General features: G+C 36.3%; 1 protein-coding gene across 2 annotated transcripts in view; it reads right to left on the bottom strand.

Moving 5' to 3' along the window:
- Positions 1–388: 388 nt before the first annotated feature.
- The window catches only part of pih1d1 (PIH1 domain containing 1), a 50,001-nt gene continuing 29,084 nt past the window's right edge, over positions 389–21,305 (bottom strand). The window contains exons 6-11 of one of the 2 annotated variants that reach the window (XM_030129786.1): positions 12,733–12,814; positions 6,614–6,710; positions 4,961–4,984; positions 4,764–4,842; positions 743–886; positions 389–519 (exon numbers count right to left, since the gene is read on the bottom strand). In XM_030129786.1, coding sequence (XP_029985646.1) covers positions 484–519; positions 743–886; positions 4,764–4,842; positions 4,961–4,984; positions 6,614–6,710; positions 12,733–12,814 — 462 coding nt within the window. In that variant the 3' untranslated portion in view covers positions 389–483. The remainder of the gene's footprint in view (positions 520–742; positions 887–4,763; positions 4,843–4,960; positions 4,985–6,613; positions 6,711–12,732; positions 12,815–21,305) is intronic. The other variant, XM_030129787.1, reaches the window with a different exon arrangement.

The following is a 21,305-nucleotide window of genomic DNA, read 5'->3' as shown; positions in this document are numbered from 1 at the left end:
TTAAGGGTTAAAGGAGGACGTTTGGGTCTGTAAGGGTTAAAGGTGGACGTTTGGGTCTGTAAGGGTTAAAGGTGGACGTTTGGGTCTTTAAGGGTTAAAGGAGGACGTTTGGGTCTGTAAGGGTTAAAGGTGGACGTTTGGGTCTGTAAGGGTTAAAGGAGGACGTTTGGGTCTGTAAGGGTTAAAGGAGGACGTTTAGGTCTGTAAGGGTTAAAGGTGGACGTTTGGGTCTGTAAGGGTTAAAGGTGGACGTTTGGGTCTGTAAGGGTTAAAGGTGGACGTTTGGGTCTTTAAGGGTTAAAGGTGGACGTTTGGGTCTTTAAGGGTTAAAGGTGAACGTTTGGGTCTTTAAGGGTTAAAGGTGGACGTTTGGGTCTGTAAGAGTTAAAGTCAGAATTCAAACACGTGATTTTTTCCAGATATAGTTTAATTTGGATGTAATTTTGAAGCCAACATAACGCCATGTATAGTCCGTGTGTAACTTCATGTGGACACCACCGGCATAGTCACCGTCAGGATCTGAGAGACAGAGGACAGACAGTGTTAGTGTGTGTGTATTTGCGTGTGTGTGTGTGTATGTGTGTGTGTATATCTGCATGTTTGTGTGTATGTGTGTGTATTTGTGTTTGTTTGTGTGTGTATTTGTGTATATTAGTGTATATTTGTGTGTATTTGTGTGCATTTGTGTGTATTTGTTTATATTTGTGTGTATTTGTGTATATTTGTGTGTATTTGTGTGTACCTGTGTGTTGTTGTCGTACTTGGCTGTACTCCTCTCCTGGTCGATAACTAAATGGTGGCAGATGTCCAGGTGGAACAGATTTGGACGAGCCGTCAACACCAGTCTGTCCTCGCCGACGTCCAGGACCAGAGACGCACACGACGACTGGACAGGAGGGTCACATGACCGGGGGTCACATGACCAGAGAGTCACAACAGGCACAGAGACAGACCACCACACCCCTGACACACAGGGTCACATCTGAACCCTTTAACCCTGAGTCCTGACTGCAGGTACAGGGTCACATCTGAACCCTTTAACCCTGAGTCCTGACTGCAGGTACAGGGTCACATCTGAACCCTTTAACCCTGAGTCCTGACTGCAGGTACAGGGTCACATATGAACCCTTTAACCCTGAGTCCTGACTGCAGGTACAGGGTCACATCTGAACCCTTTAACCCTGAGTCCTGACTGCAGGTACAGGGTCACATCTGAACCCTTTAACCCTGAGTCCTGACTGCAGGTACAGGGTCACATCTGAACCCTTTAACCCTGAGTCTTGACTGCAGGTACAGGGTCACATCTGAACCCTTTAACCCTGAGTCCTGACTGCAGGTACAGGGTCACATCTGAACCCTTTAACCCTGAGTCCTGACTGCAGGTACAGGGTCACATCTGAACCCTTTAACCCTGAGTCCTGACTGCAGGTACAGGGTCACATCTGAACCCTTTAAAGCAAAAATGAATTGAAAAGTAAAACCATGGGTCATTTACAAACAATAATCTGTCTGATGGTCTGTAAAATGTCCTGGAGAGAAATGATGAATGAAATGGAGCTGGACTGTGTGTGTGTGTATGTATATGTCACAGTAGAGCTTGAAATCCAGTAGGATTCCTAATCCTACTAGGACAGATAGGAATTGTAGTTTGTCCTAGGACAAACTGAAATCCTACAAAACATTAGGATCTGAAGATTGGAATTCCAATCTGTCCTAGGAGAATTTGCAATCCTACTAGGACAGATTGTAATTCTATTTGGAAGTGGGATCTGAAGATTGGAAAAATACGGCAAAAAATATAAGAATTCTGTCAGGATAATCTCGAATTCTATTAGGAGAATGTCAGATTATATCAAAATGTAAGGAAAATAGACTGAATCATTTCACAGCCAAAATTCCAGTCAGTTTCAGCATAGGTAAGCATACAATTTCGCCATCACTATTCCAGCTGAATTATTTTCATATCTTTCATATCTATATCAGTGTAAGGAAAAACCTCTGTAGTATTACTTGTTTGAAATTTTGAAGTTAGCTGTAGACTAACGTTAGTGTCACTATTGAGTAGTATGTAGCACCTTTAAGTATTAGAAAAATAACTGACAAAACCTCTGTAGTATTACCTGTTTGAAATTTTGAAGTTAGTACTATAGACTAAGGTTATTGTCACTTAACTAGTGAGTAGTATGCAGCACATTTAAGTCGTAGAAAAAGTCTTTGAAGCTTAGCTATAGAATATTAGATTCAAAGTCTGTGTAAATTCTGAATAAAATCATGGTTTGTAAGAATATTGTTGTTTCTTTTACTTTTAACCCTACCATCTAGACCAGGGGGCTGCAAAATGCCAATGCCAACTTTAACATCATATATTTTCTGAATGGCTTGGCAACAATTAGATAATAATAAAATTGTATGTTGCCATGGCAACGGGTTTACAGGTATGTTTTTCAAATTCTACCGATTTCTGAATACAAATGTGTGCCATTTACATACCAATGACAGTTACACACGGCCATTGAATAAGGTTGGACCAGATAGGACAGCTGGCATCCTGGTTACAATGTGTACTGACCTAAGGGCCATATACTGGATCTAAGATATGAAAAGAATTCAGCTGGAATGGTGATGGCGAAATCGTAGGACAGACTGAAATTCCAAAATTCCAATCTTCAGATCCCACTTCCAAATAGAATTACAATCTGTCCTAGTAGGAATGTAAATTCTCCTAGGACAGATTGGAATTCCAATCTTCAGATCCTAATGTCTTGTAGGATTTCAGTTTGTCCTAGGACAAACTGACTAACTAAATTCCTATCTGTCCTAGTAGGATTAGGAATCCTACTGGATTTCAATCTCTACTATGACATCTATATGTGTGTGTATATGTGCATATGTGTGTGTATATGTGTGTGTGTATATATGTGTATATGTGTGTATTTATTAGGCCTGTAACGGTACACGTACTGAACCGAACCGTTGGGGTACACACCTGTTCGGTTCGGTCCACAGCTGTAACCAAACGGCACAGTATGTTGACAAAAAGAAAAAGGAACGAAAGACGTTGTTCGATGCGGAACTTTAAATCCGCTCAAGTTTCACACGGACATATGGAAGGATGCACACATTGACCCGAAATACCAAACAGCAGCTGATATAAGGTTAAAAAAAACAACAAATATGATGTGAACCTGGAAGGAAGAGACTGCAGACCCTCCACCATCATTACAGTCCTGTTTGGATCAGTTAACAGACGTTAATAAGATGGACGTTGTTTGGCCCCTAGGAACTACGGTAGTTCTAAAATACACTAGCTCTTTCTCTCTCTCTCTCTCTCTCTCTCTCACACATGCTGTATAACAGAGGAACAGAACTCGGAGTTGGCCGTTGAAAGTACATAAAAACTAGAAGCACTCGGAGAGCGCAGACCTCCACCAAGGCTGATCAGTGGCCCCCCCTGTGGGCCCCCCCACCCCCGATCACCACCAAAATGTAATCATTTCTTCCTTATCCCATTTCCAACAAACCCTGAAAATTTCATCCAAATCTGTCCATAACTTTTTGAGTTATGTTGCACACTAACGGACAGACAAACAAACAAACAAACAGACAGACAAACAAACAAACAAACAGACAGACAAACAAACAAACAAACAGACAGACAAACAAACAAACAAACCCTGGCAAAAACATAACCTCCTTGGCGGAGGTAAAAAACAACAAACAAACCATCCCCCAGAAAAATCGCATGTTGCGCGCGCGTGCACACACACACACACACACACACACACACACAAGTACACACAGTGTCCTAAACAGTTTGTTCTCTGTCCTAAAATAAATCATTTGGTTCAGTTTGTTGTCAGTGTTTCTCTTCAGTTTGTTTCAACAGAATACCAGTTTACCCTCCTGTTAATGTTGCACTTAATGCAGAATTTTTTTGTTGATATTTTTCTGCAGAATGTGAACTGACAGAACTGTGATCTGATTTTTTTGTTTGTTCAGAACTACCTGTGAGTGAAAAGTGCAGTACTAACGTTTAAAATACATTCAGTAATATCAATAATTTATTTTATTACCTCCGCCAAGGAGGTTCTGTTTTTGCCAGGGTTTGTTTGTTTGTCTGTCCGTTAGTGTGCAACATAACTCAAAAAGTTATGGACAGATTTGGATGAAATTTTCAGGGTTTGTTGGAAATGGGATAAGGAAGAAATGATTAAATTTTGGTGGTGATCGGGGGTAGGGGGGCCCATGGGGGGGGCCACTGATCAGCCTTGGCGGAGGTCTGCACTCTCCGAGTGCTTCTAGTTCTCTGTTTGATTTATAGCAGCAGAATTATATTATTCCTGTTTTTCTATATTCTACTGTGTCCAAAAATTGGGGGAAACATTTTCAAATATTCATAAATGTATTAAAGACATTCTGAGGGGTTTTCTTTCTTCCCGTACCAAATCGAAAAAAAAAAAACGAACCGTGGCTTCCAAAACCGAAAACGTACCGAACCGAAAATTTTGTGTACCGTTACAAGCCTAATATATATGTGTATATGTGTGTATATATGTGTGTATATATGTATGTATATAAGTGTGTATATGTGTGTATATGTGTGTGTATATATGTGTGTGTATGTATGTGTATATGTGTATATGTGTGTGTGTATATATGTGTGTATATGTGTGTGTGTATGTGTGTATATGTGTGTGTATATATGTGTATATATGTGTATATATGTGTGTATATGTGTATATATATGTGTGTGTCTCTCTCACCACTCCAGGCAGGTGTATTTCAGCTGTCAGATACTGGGGCTGACCAGCAGGGGGCTCCACCAGCAAACTGAACTGTGGTCTGAGGACAGAGGGGAGGGGTCACAGAGAGGCGGGGTCACAGAGGGGAGGGGTCACAGAGGGGAAGGGAGGGGGCACCAGGAAATGGAAGCACAGAAGGCAGCTAAGGCGGTGTTTACCTCTGGGCGCCGGTAGAACTGTGCCTGAAACAGAACAAAAGGGAGGAGTCAGAGATGGACACGCCTCCACCACAGCTGATTGGTTCAGAGCAGCGGTGTCAATCATACGGACCGTAGGCCAAAACAGACCCACCCACAGGTCTGATCCAGCCCACAGGACCAGTTTACAAAGTTCAGACATTAAAGGTGCAGTGTGTAGAGGGTTAAAGGTGCAGTGTGTAGAGGGTTAACGGTGCAGTGTGTAGAGGGTTAACGGTGCAGTATGTAGAGGGTTAAAGGTGCAGTGTGTAGAGGGTTAAAGGTGCAGTGTGTAGAGGGTTAACGGTGCAGTGTGTAGAGGGTTAACGGTGCAGTATGTAGAGGGTTAAAGGTGCAGTGTGTAGAGGGTTAACGGTGCAGTATGTAGAGGGTTAAAGGTGCAGTGTGTAGAGGGTTAAAGGTGCAGTGTGTAGAGGGTTAACGGTGCAGTGTGTAGAGGGTTAACAGTGCAGTATGTAGAGGGTTAAAGGTGCAGTGTGTAGAGGGTTAACGGTGCAGTGTGTAGAGGGTTAAAGGTGCAGTGTGTAGAGGGTTAATGGTGCAGTGTGTAGAGGGTTAAAGGTGCAGTGTGTAGAGGGTTAACGGTGCAGTGTGTAGAGGGTTAACGGTGCAGTGTGTAGAGGGTTAACGGTGCAGTGTGTAGAGAGTTAAAGGTGCAGTGTGTAGAGGGTTAAAGGTGCAGTGTGTAGAGGGTTAACGGTGCAGTGTGTAGAGGGTTAAAGGTGCAGTGTGTAGAGGGTTAAAGGTGCAGTGTGTAGAGGGTTAACGGTGCAGTGTGTAGAGGGTTAACGGTGCAGTGTGTAGAGGGTTAAAGGTGCAGTGTGTAGAGGGTTAACGGTGCAGTGTGTAGAGGGTTAAAGGTGCAGTGTGTAGAGGGTTAACGGTGCAGTGTGTAGAGGGTTAAAGGTGCAGTGTGTAGAGGGTTAACGGTGCAGTATGTAGAGGGTTAAAGGTGCAGTGTGTAGAGGGTTAACGGTGCAGTGTGTAGAGGGTTAAAGGTGCAGTGTGTAGAGGGTTAAAGGTGCAGTGTGTAGAGGGTTAAAGGTGCAGTGTGTAGAGGGTTAAAGGTGCAGTGTGTAGAGGGCTAACGGTGCAGTATGTAGAGGGTTAACGGTGCAGTGTGTAGAGGGTTAACGGTGCAGTGTGTAGAGGGTTAAAGGTGCAGTGTGTAGAGGGTTAACGGTGCAGTGTGTAGAGGGTTAAAGGTGCAGTGTGTAGAGGGTTAACGGTGCAGTGTGTAGAGGGTTAACGGTGCAGTGTGTAGAGGGTTAAAGGTGCAGTGTGTAGAGGGTTAACGGTGCAGTGTGTAGAGGGTTAAAGGTGCAGTATGTAGAGGGTTAAAGGTGCAGTGTGTAGGAGTTCTGTTCTCAGTCACTGTAAAACCGTCACAGACATGTATGAATCCTGTTCATTTGAATCCTGATCTCAGTGACAGCAGTACAAACAGAAGATCCACATTTAAAAGCTCAGTGTCAGCGCCCAAATGAAGGTTATGATGTCATTGTGTGTTCTGGTCTGAGAGAGAGAGAGAGAGAGGGAGAGAGAGAGAGAGAGAGAGAGCGAGAGAGAGAGAGAGAGAGAGAAGGTGAGAGTGAGTGAGTGACAGACACGTACTGTGTGTGCAGTTCTTCTATCACTGGTCTGCTCTTTGTCCGGATGTTCTGTTCACTTAAACTGCCCAAAAACTTCCTGTTCTTTAGAACCTTCCAATCTGAAAGAGGAAAAAGACACACACACACACACACACACACACACACACACACACACACACACACACTCCCTTAACCTCCTTCAGTTCAGTCTAGTGTCAGCTTGTGTTCCAGTTGCTGTTCTACATTCACATTAGACTGTCTGTGTAACTGATTACACATGTGTGTGTATGTGACAGGACTCTGATATGAGAACTGCACAAAGCTGTATAAAATAAACTAATGCAATATAATAACCATAACTATAACTATAACCATAATTATAACTATAGCCATAACTATAACCATAATTATAACTATAGCCAGAACTATAACTATAACCATAATTATAACTATAGCCATAACTATAACTATAACCACAACCATAACTATAACCATAACCATAACTATAACCATAATTATAACTATAGCCATAACTATAACTATAACCATAATTATAACTATAGCCATAACTATAACCATAATTATAACTATAGCCAGAACTATAACTATAACCATAATTATAACTATAGCCATAACTATAACCATAATTATAACTATAGCCATAACTATAACTATAACCATAATTATAACTATAGCCATAATTATAACCATAATTATAACTATAGCCATAACTATAACTATAACCACAACCATAACTATAACCATAACCATAACTATAACCATAATTATAACTATAGCCATAATTATAACTATAGCCATAACTATAACTATAACCATAATTATAACTATAGCCATAACTATAACCATAATTATAACTATAGCCATAACTATAACTATAACCACAACCATAACTATAACCATAACCATAACTATAACCATAATTATAACTATAGCCATAACTATAACTATAACCATAATTATAACTAGCATAACTATAACTATAACCACAACCATAACTATAACCATAACCATAACTATAACCATAATTATAACTATAGCCATAACCATAACTATAACCATAATTATAACTATAGCCATAACTATAACTATAACCACAACCATAACTATAACCATAACCATAACTATAACCATAATTATAACTATAGCCATAACTATAACTATAGCCATAATTATAACTATAGCCATAACTATAACCATAATTATAACTATAGCCATAACTATAACTATAACCACAACCATAACTATAACCATAACCATAACTATAACCATAATTATAACTATAGCCATAACTATAACTATAGCCATAACTATAACTATAACCATAATTATAACTATCGCCATAACTATAACCACTACCATAACTATAACCATAACTATAACTATAACCATAACTATAACTATAACCATAATTATAACTATAGCCATAACTATAACTATAACCATAATTATAACTATAGCCAAAACTATAACTATAACTATAACCATAATTATAACTATAGCCATAACTATAACTATAACCATAATTATAACTATAGCCATAACTATAACCATAATTATAACTATAGCCATAACTATAACTATAACCATAATTATAACTATAGCCATAACTATAACCATAATTATAACTATTGCCAGAACTATAACTATAACCATAATTATAACTATAGCCATAACTATAACCATAATTATAACTATAGCCATAACTATAACTATAACCATAATTATAACTATAGCCATAACTATAACCATAATTATAACTATAGCCATAACTATAACTATAACCACAACCATAACTATAACCATAACCATAACTATAACCATAATTATAACTATAGCCATAACTATAACTATAACCATAATTATAACTATAGCCATAACTATAACCATAATTATAACTATAGCCATAACTATAACTATAACCACAACCATAACTATAACCATAACCATAACTATAACCATAATTATAACTATAGCCATAACTATAACTATAACCATAATTATAACTATAGCCATAACTATAACTATAACCACAGCCATAACTATAACCATAACCATAACTATAACCATAATTATAACTATAGCCATAACCATAACTATAACCATAATTATAACTATAGCCATAACTATAACTATAACCACAACCATAACTATAACCATAACCATAACTATAACCATAATTATAACTATAGCCATAACTATAACTATAACCATAATTATAACTATAGCCATAACTATAACCATAATTATAACTATAGCCATAACTATAACTATAACCACAACCATAACTATAACCATAACCATAACTATAACCATAACTATAACTATAGCCATAACTATAACTATAACCATAATTATAACTATAGCCATAACTATAACTATAACCACTACCATAACTATAACCATAACTATAACTATAACCATAACTATAACTATAACCATAATTATAACTATAGCCATAACTATAACTATAACCATAATTATAACTATAGCCATAACTATAACTATAACTATAACTATAACCATAATTATAACTATAGCCATAACTATAACTATAACCATAATTATAACTATAGCCATAACTATAACTATAACCATAATTATAACTATAGCCATAACTATAACCATAATTATAACTATAGCCATAACTATAACTATAGCCACCATAACTAAAACCATAATTATAACTATAGCCATAACTATAACTATAACCATAATTATAACTATAGCCATAACTATAACTATAATTATAACTATAGCCATAACTATAACTATAACCATAATTATAACTATAGCCATAACTATAACTATAACCACAACCATAACTAGAACCATAACTATAACTATAACCATAATTATAACTATAGCCATAACTATAACTATAACCATAATTATAACTATAGCCATAACTATAACTATAACTATAACCACAACCATAACTATAACTATAACCAGAATTATAACTATAACCATAACTATAACCATAATTATAACTATAGCCATAACTATAACTATAGCTATAACTATAACCATAACTATAACCATAACTATAACTATAACCATAATTATAACTATAGCCATAACTATAACTATAACCATAATTGTAACTATAGCCATAACTATAACTATAACCATAACCATAACTATAACGATAATTATAACTATAGCCATAACTATAACTATAGCCATAACTATAACTACAACCATAACTATAACCATAATTATAACTATAGCCATAACTATAACTATAACCAAAACCATAACTATAACTATAACCATAACCATAACTATAACTATGACTATAACCATAATTATAACTATAGCCATAACTATAACTATAACCATAATTATAACTATAGCCATAACTATAACTATAACCACAACCATAACTATAACCATAATTATAACTATAGCCATAACTATAACCATAACCATAACTATAACCATAATTATAACTATAGCCATAACTATAACTATAACCACAACCATAACTATAACCATAACTATAACCATAATTATAACTATAGCCATAACTATAACCATAATTATAACTATAGCCATAACTATAACTATAACCACAACCATAACTATAACTATAACCATAACTATAACCATAATTATAACTATAGCCATAACTATAACTATAACCACAACCATAACTATAACTATAACAATAACAATAACAATAACTATAACCATAACCATAACTATAACCATAAGTATAACTATAACCCTGACCATAACTATATCTATAACCATAACTCAATCTATAACCTTAACCACAACCATAACCATAATTAAAGCTGCAAGCACCATTGGGCGGGACCTCGCACTGGGCGTTCCGCCTCCCCCGTAATCCGCCTCCCGTGACCGTCCACACCTCAGCTCCACTCACACCTCTCCGTCCCCATACCAGTTCCCACCCTTTCGTGTCTGTCCTCCTTACATCTGTACAGAACACCAGCGACCCTCTGCTGAAACCACCATCACCTTTAAAATGAGACTTTTATTTTGGAAACCCTACTGTGTGTATGTGCATTTGTTTTGTATGTGAGAGAAAGAATCAGTTAGAAAAATGAATTGAAATTGTGTGAATAATTGAGCATAAAAGTGATGATTTACCACATTTAAGGCTTTTATTTTGGAAAAACCCTATTGTGTGAGCATGTGTGTCTGTGAGAAAGAGTACTTTTGAATGAAGAAACATTGTACAAACAGTTGAGTGTTTGGTCATAAAAATGAAAAGAAGTTATGTCATAGACATTATGTATTATTTTTAATAGGGGTTTTATTTTGAAAAAATATACTCCGTGTACTTTGTAATGTGTGCAAAATGTTCAATATCCACAATACAATGCAATAAAACCTGTTTTAAAATGTGTGGGGGAGGGGGGGGGGGGGGGGGCAGTGCCCTGCCTGGGGTATTGAACCCATGACTCCTGCACTAAAGAACAGTGCTCTAGCCACTGGTCTATTATCAGACATATTGAAGACTGCACTAGTACGCCTTATATAGGGATATTGTCATTGTGAAAAGTGAAACTACATGAACCCCTGCACTAAGGACAGACACATACAGCTGTGCACCAGGAAGACTTTTATAGGGACTTTGTCATTGTTAAAAGTGAAAGTAAACATAGTCTTCAAAAAATCGCCATAATTCCATAACCGTAGGTTGTATCTGAAAAATTCTTTCACTTTTGGATTCTGCAGACTTGTGGGAATTGAGTGAGGTATAACTTTTTATTCAAAAGTCTGAAATGAATAAGCAGTAATTGCAGAAACGTAGAGTAACTTTCAAAGGCAGATTGCCAACTTCCTGTTGGAGTTAGCTCATGAGTGTCAGTGTATGATTTGTCGGCTCAATCAGACCAACATTTTGGCATTTGTTTCATGTTTCTGTGACATTCCTACTGGCTGCTAGGGCAGATTTTGTGTGTTTTTTAGTACAAAGGTGGCGCTACAGAGTGCATTTTGGCACCCAAGGGGTTAATTTTGATATTGAATCAAAGTGTTCACCAGCCATGACATACATGGCAAATTTGGTGAGTTTTGGAGCATGTTAAGGGGGTCAAATGGCAGTCTAAAGTGGAAAAAGTATGAAAATAAACAAATTGTTATAAATCAATAACCGTACAACGTATCTCAAAAATTTTTGCATGTGAGAGTTGTGCTGAGTCCCGTGAACGCATAGATATGTCACATGTGGGGAAAAACTCCAAAGTGAAAAATGAGTTCCAAACATCGTAACTTTGCGGGCTTCTAAAAATAAAACTAAGACAGTTAAGACTAAGTTACAAGATCACTTTTTTTGAGGAGGGTTCACTCTATCTTTTGGTGCTATTTAGAAGTCAATACGACAAACAGTGTAATCGGAGTTAGTTTTAAAAATTTTATTTTGAAAGGCATATTGTGAACTTCCTGTTGGAGATAGCTCATAGGTGTCAGAATGTGATTTGTTGGGCTCGATTAAACAAAGGTTTTGGCGTTGGTTTCGTGTGTCTACGACATTCCTACTGGAAGTTTGCAATTTGAGCATTTTATTTTGAAAGGCAAATTCTGAACTTCCTGTTGGAGTTAGGTCATGAGTGTCAGTGCGTGATTTGTCGGGCTCGATGAGACGAAAATTTTGGCGTTTGTTTCATGCTTCTACGACATTCCTACTGGCCGCTAGGGCCGTTTTTGTGTATGTAGGGGGCGCTAGAGAGCTCATTTTGGCACCTATGAGATTAATTTTTACATTTATCAAATTTTTCGCCAGGCCTGAAATGTGTGCCAAATTTGGTGAGTTTTCGAGCATGTTTAGGGGGTCAAAATCCAGGTCAAAGTGGCATCGGGAAAAAAATATAAAAACGAACGAATAACAATAGGGCCATGCTTACAGGAAAGGCCTGTCACTGTGTGAGAGGGCCTTACCTTTCGGCTCGGTCCCTAATAATAACCTCATGTGTAGATTCATCTACAGTATAAATGTGGTGCAGATATGTTAATGCATTCTTCATATAATGTGATTACATCACTGAATGGACAAAGACGGACAGATGGACGGACGGACGAAAGAATGATTCCAACTCCCCTTTGGTCCAGATGTTGTCCCAGGTGTAAAACCCAGAGTGGACTGACCTCTGCTGAGCTCCAGGTTGTACTTGTTCTCCAGCCCCTCCACAGACACCAGGATAATGAACTGCTGGAACAGAGGATCCTTCTACAAACAGACACAAAAACACAAAAAAACACACAAAACAGGATAATGAACTGCTGGAACAGAGGATCCTTCTACAGACAGACACAAAAACACAAAAAAAACACAAAAAAACAGATAATGAACTGCTGGAACAGAGGATCCTTCTACAAACAGACACAAAAACACAAAAAAACCACCAAAAAAATGGATAATGAACTGCTGGAACAGAGGATCCTTCTACAGACAGACACAAAAACACAAAAAAACAGAAAAAAAGGATAATGAACTGCTGGAACAGAGGATCCTTCTACAGACAGACACAAAAACACAAAAAAACGGATAATGAACTGCTGGAACAGAGGATCCTTCTACAAACAGACACAAAAACACAAAAAAACACAAAAAAAAACAGATAATGAACTGCTGGAACAGAGGATCCTTCTACAAACAGACACAAAAACACAAAAAAAACAAAAAAAAAAACAGGATAATGAACTGCTGGAACAGAGGATCCTTCTACAAACAGACACAAAAACACAAAAAAACACAAAAAAAAAACAGATAATGAACTGCTGGAACAGAGGATCCTTCTACAGACAGACACAAAAACACAAAAAAACACAAAAAAACAGGATAATGAACTGCTGGAAAAGAGGATCCTTCTACAAACAGACACAAAAACACAAAAAAACACAAAAAAAAACAGGATAATGAACTGCTGGAACAGAGGATCCTTCTACAAACAGACACAAAAACACAAAAAAACACAAAAAAAAAACAGGATAATGAACTGCTGGAACAGAGGATCCTTCTACAGACAGACATAAAAACACAAAAAAACACAAAAAACAGGATAATGAACTGCTGGAACAGAGGATCCTTCTACAAACAGACACAAAAACACAAAAAAAACACAAAAAAAAACAGGATAATGAACTGCTGGAAGAGAGGATCCTTCTACAAACAGACACAAAAACACAAAAAAACACAAAAAAAAAACAGGATAATGAACTGCTGGAACAGAGGATCCTTCTACAAACAGACACAAAAACACAAAAAAACACAAAAAAAAAAGGATAATGAACTGCTGGAACAGAGGATCCTTCTACAAACAGACACAAAAACACAAAAAAACAGAAAAAAACAGGATAATGAACTGCTGGAACAGAGGATCCTTCTACAGACAGACACAAAAACACAAAAAAACACAAAAAAAAAGGATAATGAACTGCTGGAACAGAGGATCCTTCTACAAACAGACACAAAAACACAAAAAAAACACAAAAAAAACAGATAATGAACTGCTGGAACAGAGGATCCTTCTACAAACAGACACAAAAACACAAAAAAACACAAAAAAAAACAGATAATGAACTGCTGGAACAGAGGATCCTTCTACAAACAGACACAAAAACACAAAAAAACACAAAAAAACAGATAATGAACTGCTGGAACAGAGGATCCTTCTACAAACAGACACAAAAACACAAAAAAAAACAAAAAAAAACAGGATAATGAACTGCTGGAACAGAGGATCCTTCTACAGACAGACACAAAAACACAAAAAAACACAAAAAAAACAGGATAATGAACTGCTGGAACAGAGGATCCTTCTACAAACAGACACAAAAACACAAAAAAACACAAAAAAAAACAGGATAATGAACTGCTGGAACAGAGGATCCTTCTACAAACAGACACAAAAACACAAAAAAACAAAAAAAAAAGGATAATGAACTGCTGGAACAGAGGATCCTTCTACAAACAGACACAAAAACACAAAAAAAACACAAAAAAACAGATAATGAACTGCTGGAACAGAGGATCCTTCTACAGACAGACACAAAAACACAAAAAAACACAAAAAAAACAGGATAATGAACTGCTGGAACAGAGGATCCTTCTACAAACAGACACAAAAACACAAAAAAATCACAAAAAAAACAGGATAATGAACTGCTGGAACAGAGGATCCTTCTAAAAACAGACACAAAAACACAAAAAAAACAGGATAATGAACTGCTGGAACAGAGGATCCTTCTACAAACAGACACAAAAACACAAAAAAAACACAAAAAACAGGATAATGAACTGCTGGAACAGAGGATCCTTCTACAGACAGACACAAAAACACAAAAAAACAGAAAAAACAGGATAATGAACTGCTGGAACAGAGGATCCTTCTACAGACAGACACAAAAACACAAAAAAACACAAAAAAAACAGGATAATGAACTGCTGGAACAGAGGATCCTTCTACAAACAGACACAAAAACACAAAAAAAACACAAAAAAACACAAAAAAACAGGATAATGAACTGCTGGAACAGAGGATCCTTCTACAAACAGACACAAAAACACAAAAAAAACAAAAAAAAAAAGGATAATGAACTGCTGGAACAGAGGATCCTTCTACAGACAGACACAAAAACACAAAAAAACACAAAAAACAGGATAATGAACTGCTGGAACAGAGGATCCTTCTACAGACAGACACAAAAACACAAAAAAACACAAAAAAAACAGGATAATGAACTGCTGGAACACAGGATCCTTCTACAGACAGACACAACAACACAAAAAAACACAAAAAAAACAGGATAATGAACTGCTGGAACAGAGGATCCTTCTACAGACAGACACAAAAACACAAAAAAAACACAAAAAAAACAGGATAATGAACCGCTGGAACAGAGGATCCTTCTACAGACAGACACAAAAACACAAAAAAAACACAAAAAAAACAGGATAATGAACTGCTGGAACAGAGGATCCTTCTACAAACAGACACAAAAACACAAAAAAACAGAAAAAACAGGATAATGAACTGCTGGAACAGAGGATCCTTCTACAAACAGACACAAAAACACAAAAAAAACACAAAAAAAACAGATAATGAACTGCTGGAACAGAGGATCCTTCTACAGACAGACACAAAAACACAAAAAAAACAGAAAAAACAGGATAATGAACTGCTGGAACAGAGGATCCTTCTACAGACAGACACAAAAACACAAAAAAACATAAAAAAAAACAGGATAATGAACTGCTGGAACAGAGGATCCTTCTACAAACAGACACAAAAACACAAAAAAAACACAAAAAAAACAGATAATGAACTGCTGGAACAGAGGATCCTTCTACAAACAGACACAAAAACACAAAAAAAACACAAAAAAACAGGACAATGAACTGCTGGAACAGAGGATCCTTCTACAGACAGACACAAAAACACAAAAAAACAGAAAAAAACAGGATAATGAACTGCTGGAACAGAGGATCCTTCTACAGACAGACACAAAAACACAAAAAAAACACAAAAAAAACAGGATAATGAACTGCTGGAACAGAGGATCCTTCTACAAACAGACACAAAAACACAAAAAAACACAAAAAAAACACAAAAAAAACAGGATAATGAACTGCTGGAACAGAGGATCCTTCTACAAACAGACACAAAAACACAAAAAAACAAAAAAAAAAAAGGATAATGAACTGCTGGAACAGAGGATCCTTCTACAGACAGACACAAAAACACAAAAAAACACAAAAAAAACAGGATAATGAACTGCTGGAACACAGGATCCTTCTACAGACAGACACAACAACACAAAAAAACACAAAAAAAACAGGATAATGAACTGCTGGAACAGAGGATCCTTCTACAGACAGACACAAAAACACAAAAAAACACAAAAAAAACAGGATAATGAACTGCTGGAACAGAGGATCCTTCTACAGACAAACACAAAAACACAAAAAAACACAAAAAAAACAGGATAATGAACTGCTGGAACAGAGGATCCTTCTACAGACAGACACAAAAACACAAAAAAACACAAAAAAAAAACAGGATAATGAACTGCTGGAACAGAGGATCCTTCTACAAACAGACACAAAAACACAAAAAAAACACAAAAAAAAGGATAATGAACTGCTGGAACAGAGGATCCTTCTACAAACAGACACAAAAACACAAAAAAAACACAAAAAAAAACAGATAATGAACTGCTGGAACAGAGGATCCTTCTACAAACAGACACAAAAACACAAAAAAAACACAAAAAAACAGGATAATGAACTGCTGGAACAGAGGATCCTTCTACAAACAGACACAAAAACACAAAAAAACACAAAAAACAGATAATGAACTGCTGGAACAGAGGATCCTTCTACAAACAGACACAAAAACACAAAAAAACACAAAAAACAGGATAATGAACTGCTGGAACAGAGGATCCTTCTACAAACAGACACAAAAACACAAAAAAACACAAAAAAACAGGATAATGAACTGCTGGAACAGAGGATCCTTCTACAAACAGACACAAAAACACAAAAAAACACAAAAAAACAGGATAATGAACTGCTGGAACAGAGGATCCTTCTACAAACAGACACAAAAACACAAAAAAACACAAAAAAAAACAGGATAATGAACTGCTGGAACAGAGGATCCTTCTACAGACAGACACAAAAACACAAAAAAAACACAAAAAACAGGATAATGAACTGCTGGAACAGAGGATCCTTCTACAAACAGACACAAAAACACAAAAAAACACAAAAAAACAGATAATGAACTGCTGGAACAGAGGATCCTTCTACAGACAGACACAAAAACACAAAAAAACACAAAAAAACAGATAATGAACTGCTGGAACAGAGGATCCTTCTACAAACAGACACAAAAACACAAAAAAACACAAAAAAAAACAGGATAATGAACTGCTGGAACAGAGGATCCTTCTACAGACAGACACAAAAACACAAAAAAAAACAAAAAAAAAACAGGATAATGAACTGCTGGAACAGAGGATCCTTCTACAGACAGACACAAAAACACAAAAAAAACACAAAAAAAACAGGATAATGAACTGCTGGAACAGAGGATCCTTCTACAAACAGACACAAAAACACAAAAAAACACAAAAAAAAACAGATAATGAACTGCTGGAACAGAGGATCCTTCTACAAACAGACACAAAAACACAAAAAAACACAAAAAAAACAGATAATGAACTGCTGGAACAGAGGATCCTTCTACAGACAGACACAAAAACACAAAAAAAACACAAAAAAAACAGGATAATGAACTGCTGGAACAGAGGATCCTTCTACAAACAGACACAAAAACACAAAAAAACACAAAAAACAGATAATGAACTGCTGGAACAGAGGATCCTTCTACAAACAGACACAAAAACACAAAAAAACACAAAAAACAGGATAATGAACTGCTGGAACAGAGGATCCTTCTACAGACAGACACAAAAACACAAAAAAACACAAAAAAACAGATAATGAACTGCTGGAACAGAGGATCCTTCTACAAACAGACACAAAAACACAAAAAAAACACAAAAAAACAGGATAATGAACTGCTGGAACAGAGGATCCTTCTACAGACAGACACAAAAACACAAAAAAACACAAAAAAAACAGATAATGAACTGCTGGAACAGAGGATCCTTCTACAAACAGACACAAAAACACAAAAAAACACAAAAAACAGATAATGAACTGCTGGAACAGAGGATCCTTCTACAGACAGACACAAAAACACAAAAAAACACAAAAAAAACAGGATAATGAACTGCTGGAACAGAGGATCCTTCTACAAACAGACACAAAAACACAAAAAAACACAAAAAAAAACAGGATAATGAACTGCTGGAACAGAGGATCCTTCTACAGAAAGACACAAAAACACAAAAAAAACACAAAAAAAACAGGATAATGAACTATTGGAACAGAGGATCCTTCTACAGACAGACACAAAAACACAAAAAAACACAAAAAAAAACAGGATAATGAACTGCTGGAACAGAGGATCCTTCTACAAACAGACACAAAAACACAAAAAAACACAAAAAAAACAGGATAATGAACTGCTGGAACAGAGGATCCTTCTACAAACAGACACAAAAACACAAAAAAACCACAAAAAAAACAGGATAATGAACTGCTGGAACAGAGGATCCTTCTACAAACAGACACAAAAACACAAAAAAACACAAAAAAAAACAGGATAATGAACTGCTGGAACAGAGGATCCTTCTACAAACAGACACAAAAACACAAAAAAACACAAAAAAACAGGATAATGAACTGCTGGAACAGAGGATCCTTCTACAAACAGACACAAAAACACAAAAAAACACAAAAAAAACAGGATAATGAACTGCTGGAACAGAGGATCCTTCTACAGACAGACACAAAAACACAAAAAAAACACAAAAAAAACAGGATAATGAACTGCTGGAACAGAGGATCCTTCTACAAACAGACACAAAAACACAAAAAACACAAAAAAAAACAGGATAATGAACTGCTGGAACAGAGGATCCTTCTACAAACAGACACAAAAACACAAAAAAACACAAAAAAAACAGGATAATGAACTGCTGGAACAGAGGATCCTTCTACAAACAGACACAAAAACACAAAAAAACACAAAAAAAACAGATAATGAACTGCTGGAACAGAGGATCCTTCTACAGACAGACACAAAAACACAAAAAAAACAAAAAAAAACAGGATAATGAACTGCTGGAACAGAGGATCCTTCTACAAACAGACACAAAAACACAAAAAAACACAAAAAAAACAGATAATGAACTGCTGGAACAGAGGATCCTTCTACAGACAGACACAAAAACACAAAAAAACACAAAAAAACACAAAAAACAGGATAATGAACTGCTGGAACAGAGGATCCTTCTACAGACAGACACAAAAACAAAAAAAACACAAAAAACAGGATAATGAACTGCTGGAACAGAGGATCCTTCTACAAACAGATACAAAAACACAAAAAAACACAAAAAAACAGATAATGAACTGCTGGAACAGAGGATCCTTCTACAAACAGACACAAAAACACAAAAAAACAGAAAAAACAGGATAATGAACTGCTGGAACAGAGGATCCTTCTACAGACAGACACAAAAACACAAAAAAACACAAAAAAAAACAGGATAATGAACTGCTGGAACAGAGGATCCTTCTACAAACAGACACAAAAACACAAAAAAACACAAAAAACAGGATAATGAACTGCTGGAACAGAGGATCCTTCTACAAACAGACACAAAAACACAAAAAAAACAGAAAAAAACAGGATAATGAACTGCTGGAACAGAGGATCCTTCTACAAACAGACACAAAAACACAAAAAAACACAAAAAAACAGATAATGAACTGCTGGAACAGAGGATCCTTCTACAAACAGACACAAAAACACAAAAAAACACAAAAAAAACAGATAATGAACTGCTGGAACAGAGGATCCTTCTACAAACAGACACAAAAACACAAAAAAAACACAAAAAAAAACAGATAATGAACTGCTGGAACAGAGGATCCTTCTACAGACAGACACAAAAACACAAAAAAACACAAAAAAAACAGGATAATGAACTGCTGGAACAGAGGATCCTTCTACAAACAGACACAAAAACACAAAAAAACACAAAAAAAACAGATAATGAACTGCTGGAACAGAGGATCCTTCTACAAACAGACACAAAAACACAAAAAAACACAAAAAAAACAGGATAATGAACTGCTGGAACAGAGGATCCTTCTACAAACAGACACAAAAACACAAAAAAAACACAAAAAAAAACAGGATAATGAACTGCTGGAACAGAGGATCCTTCTACAGACAGACACAAAAACACAAAAAAACACAAAAAAAAAAGGATAATGAACTGCTGGAACAGAGGATCCTTCTACAAACAGACACAAAAACACAAAAAAACACAAAAAAAAACAGGATAATGAACTGCTGGAACAGAGGATCCTTCTACAGACAGACACAAAAACACAAAAAAACACAAAAAAAAAGGATAATGAACTGCTGGAACAGAGGATCCTTCTACAGACAGACACAAAAACACAAAAAAAACACAAAAAAAACAGGATAATGAACTGCTGGAACAGAGGATCCTTCTACAAACAGACACAAAAACACAAAAAAACACAAAAAAAAACAGGATAATGAACTGCTGGAACAGAGGATCCTTCTACAAACAGACACAAAAACACAAAAAAAAACAGGATAATGAACTGCTGGAACAGAGGATCCTTCTACAAACAGACACAAAAACACAAAAAAACACAAAAAAAACAGGATAATGAACTGCTGGAACAGAGGATCCTTCTACAAACAGACACAAAAACACAAAAAAACACAAAAAAAACAGATAATGAACTGCTGGAACAGAGGATCCTTCTACAGACAGACACAAAAACACAAAAAAACACAAAAAACAGGATAATGAACTGCTGGAACAGAGGATCCTTCTACAGACAGACACAAAAACACAAAAAAACACAAAAAAAACAGGATAATGAACTGCTGGAACAGAGGATCCTTCTACAGACAGACACAAAAACACAAAAAAACACAAAAAAAAACAGGATAATGAACTGCTGGAACAGAGGATCCTTCTACAAACAGACACAAAAACACAAAAAAACACAAAAAAAACAGGATAATGAACTG

The sequence above is a fragment of the Sphaeramia orbicularis genome, unplaced genomic scaffold, assembly GCF_902148855.1.
Source record: "Sphaeramia orbicularis unplaced genomic scaffold, fSphaOr1.1, whole genome shotgun sequence".
NCBI classification, from domain to species: domain Eukaryota; kingdom Metazoa; phylum Chordata; class Actinopteri; order Kurtiformes; family Apogonidae; genus Sphaeramia; species Sphaeramia orbicularis.
Note: the sequence above shows the minus strand (reverse complement) of the source record. Positions and strands in the feature narration are given on the sequence as shown.